The sequence below is a fragment of the Mus caroli genome, chromosome 2, assembly GCF_900094665.2.
Source record: "Mus caroli chromosome 2, CAROLI_EIJ_v1.1, whole genome shotgun sequence".
NCBI classification, from domain to species: Eukaryota; Metazoa; Chordata; class Mammalia; order Rodentia; family Muridae; genus Mus; species Mus caroli.
In genome coordinates this window covers 156,515,513-156,518,341 of record NC_034571.1, presented here as the reverse complement: position 1 = coordinate 156,518,341, position 2,829 = coordinate 156,515,513, and the positions used below count along the sequence as shown (strand labels likewise).

Below are 2,829 nucleotides of genomic sequence, written 5' to 3'. Positions count from 1 at the left end.
AGACGGGAGGACCTGCAGACAGGAGGACATGGAGACGGGAGGACATGGAGACGGGAGGACATGCAGACAGGAGGACATGCAGACAGGAGGACATGGAGACAGGAGGACCTGCAGACGGGAGGACATGCAGACGGGAGGACCTGCAGACAGGAGGACATGTGTAGGACCATGAAAGGCAGCCTGTTTTCTGGTTGAGTTAGGTTTAAACCCTGGAGACCCTGCTGGTGTTCTTGCAAGGAATGGAAGGTGTTTGTTACACTCCCAGATACCAGGCTCCTGACACTAGGCCTCAGCTCTCCATAATTCTGTGGCTATCAGTCATGTAGGGCAACACCCTAAGCCCCTGGTATTCTGTCTGGACTCCACCCCAACAGTTACCTGGCAACAGCCAAGTAAGCTCCTCTCCGCAGTTACATGGCAACAGCCAGGTAGGCCTGGCCCACTATAAAAGGGGCTGCTTGCCCCCTCCCCCTCTCTTACTCTTGCCTCTCTCTCTCTTGCCCTCTTGCTCCCCCCCCCTGCATTCTCTTCCCCCCTCTCTCCACGTGGCCGGCCTCTACTTCTCTACGCTCTCCCTCTCTCTGCCTTTCTCTGCCTCTACTACACTCTTAGCTTCCCTTCCTAGACACTCCTCCCTGCAAAAGGTATTTAACCTCAGGCCCGCCCTGAGACAGGGGGTATGACTTCATTCATCACCACTCTCTTCCATGACAATAAATGCCTTAAAACCATGGACTGCCTCTTCTTATCGGGGTCCGCTATGCTGGAGCAATGGAGCAGGTCTTCCTCTAAAGAGCTGTGCCTACAGAGTGAGTTCCAGGACAGCCAGGGCTGTACTAAAAAGCACTGTCTCGAAAGAAAACAAAACAAAAAAAGCTGCACCTAATCTCAAGCAGGAAGGAGGACTCTCTTCATTTCTCAGCCAAGGTCACCACCAAACCAAGCCACCGCTGAGCAAGCCTTGGACACTCTCTTCCCCTGGGGAACCAGCCAGAGCTCTCTCCCCCAACCCGCACCCTTTTCCCTTCATACCTGGGCCAGAACCAGCCCTGCAGGCCCACGCTCCATTCTCAGCTCTTCCATGGCATCCAGTGCGTCTGCGGTGCCCAAGAGTGAGAACCTGCCGTCCCTGGCCTCCAAGCAGCCCAGGGACCCAGAGCTGGCTCTTCCTTGGTACCCAGTGACCTGTGAGAGTCTGAGCCAACTGTGGCTTCTCACAGCCAGATGCTCGCCTGCTGTGAGGTGCGAGCAGCCCTGGACAGGATGAGTGACACCATTTTAACCCACAGACATGTAGACAGGAGGACAAGCAGATGGGAGGCCCTGGTGACTTTCAGACATGAGTTTGCAAGGATGCAACAAGCAAGGTGGTTCTTCGTGTTACCATCCTGCAGATGAGAAAACCAAGACCAAAGCGGTTCACAGTTCTCATGGAACTGGGAGCACAGCTCTGAGCTAAAAAGAGTAGTGAAAGGGGTGGGGTTGTCCCTTAGGGATACAGGCATCCAAGTATCTGTCTCCTGTGATTTCCCCACAGATGTATGCAGTCTGCCCCAGGACCCTGGTCCCTGCTTGGCCTACCTTCCACGCTGGTGGTATAACCAAGACACTGACCTCTGTACCGAATTCATCTATGGTGGTTGTCAAGGGAACCCTAACAACTTCCCATCTGAAGGTATCTGCACCGTTGTCTGCAAAAAGAAACGTAAGTGCTAAAGATCCCCTCACAGCCATGTTCACCAATTACAAATCGAGATTTGAGCACTGGTCCTTTCCCAGAGCAGGGCAGTAGGAAGGACCTGGGGTGGAGGGAACAGCAGGGAAGCAGTAGGCAGAGGGAACCTGCACATCTGAGGTGAGTCACAGGAGTGCAAAGTTGACAGGAGTGGGGAGCACCCAGAGCAACTCAGAGGAGAAGCACAAGGCCCACCAGGGTCACCACACTGAAGCAACAGGTATACAGTGGCAATCAGAAGGCGTGGTCACGCCGAGCCCAGCACTCACACCTCCTCTGGCTTCCCTGCTTGCCAGAGGCTGTGGAGAGGATCCCATGCCCCCTTCCATTAGCTGAAAGATCTGTGTCCTAAGGTGACTGAAGCCAAGCATGCCCATCTGTATCCTTGTGTCTTGCAGAAATGTCTTCCTGGATATGAGAAGGAGGAGCTGGAGGAAGCTCCAGGTCTTGGCTCCTAATCTGAGGCTTTCTTCCGGGGAACCCAACGCATGCTCCTGATTGGCTGCCAGTGGCCAAGTCTTAGCCACTGAGACTTTGGCTCTTCCCAAAACCAGAACCCTAGACTTTGCTTATTCCCTTCCCCCAACCCCAGCTTCTCTTCAAATGTCATGACCTTCGACCTTTGACCCCCTTCTCAGCCTGGGACTCTCATCACCTCAACTTTCAGGGCTCCGATTTATTCCTATGAAACCTTGTTCTTCCTATTAAAGGATTCTGTGAGTTCTGGTGTCTCAGAGTCTGAGTAACGCATCTGCTGTCTGCAGGGTTCACAGCTGTTCGCAGTCCTCTGCATGCAGGTTTCCCCATCTTCACAGCCCTTTGTGTGCAGATGTTCACATCTGTCCATTGTCCTGTGTATGCAGATTTTCACATATGTCCACATCCCTCTGTATGCATATTTGCATGTTACTATATAGAGACAAGCTTAAAAATTACACACACACACACACACACACACAGAAAGAGAGAGAGATACAAAGAGGATATTCATTAAAGTTTCAGAGTAAAAATTGAATAGTTAAAAGTCTGTGGTGATTTCACAAACTAATAAAGTTACACAACATAGAAATTTAGAAAATGATCATATTTCATCA

General features: G+C 51.7%; 1 protein-coding gene across 2 annotated transcripts in view; it reads left to right on the top strand.

The window, feature by feature from the left end:
• Positions 1–2,461, top strand: part of LOC110289401 (WAP four-disulfide core domain protein 6A) — a 14,519-nt gene extending 12,058 nt beyond the window's left edge. Inside the window, exons 3-4 of one of the 2 annotated variants that reach the window (XM_021155589.1) lie at positions 1,538–1,705; positions 2,134–2,461. In XM_021155589.1, coding sequence (XP_021011248.1) covers positions 1,538–1,705; positions 2,134–2,153 — 188 coding nt within the window. In that variant the 3' untranslated portion in view covers positions 2,154–2,461. The remainder of the gene's footprint in view (positions 1–1,537; positions 1,706–2,133) is intronic. The other variant, XM_021155592.1, reaches the window with a different exon arrangement.
• The last annotated feature ends 368 nt before the right edge of the window (positions 2,462–2,829 follow it).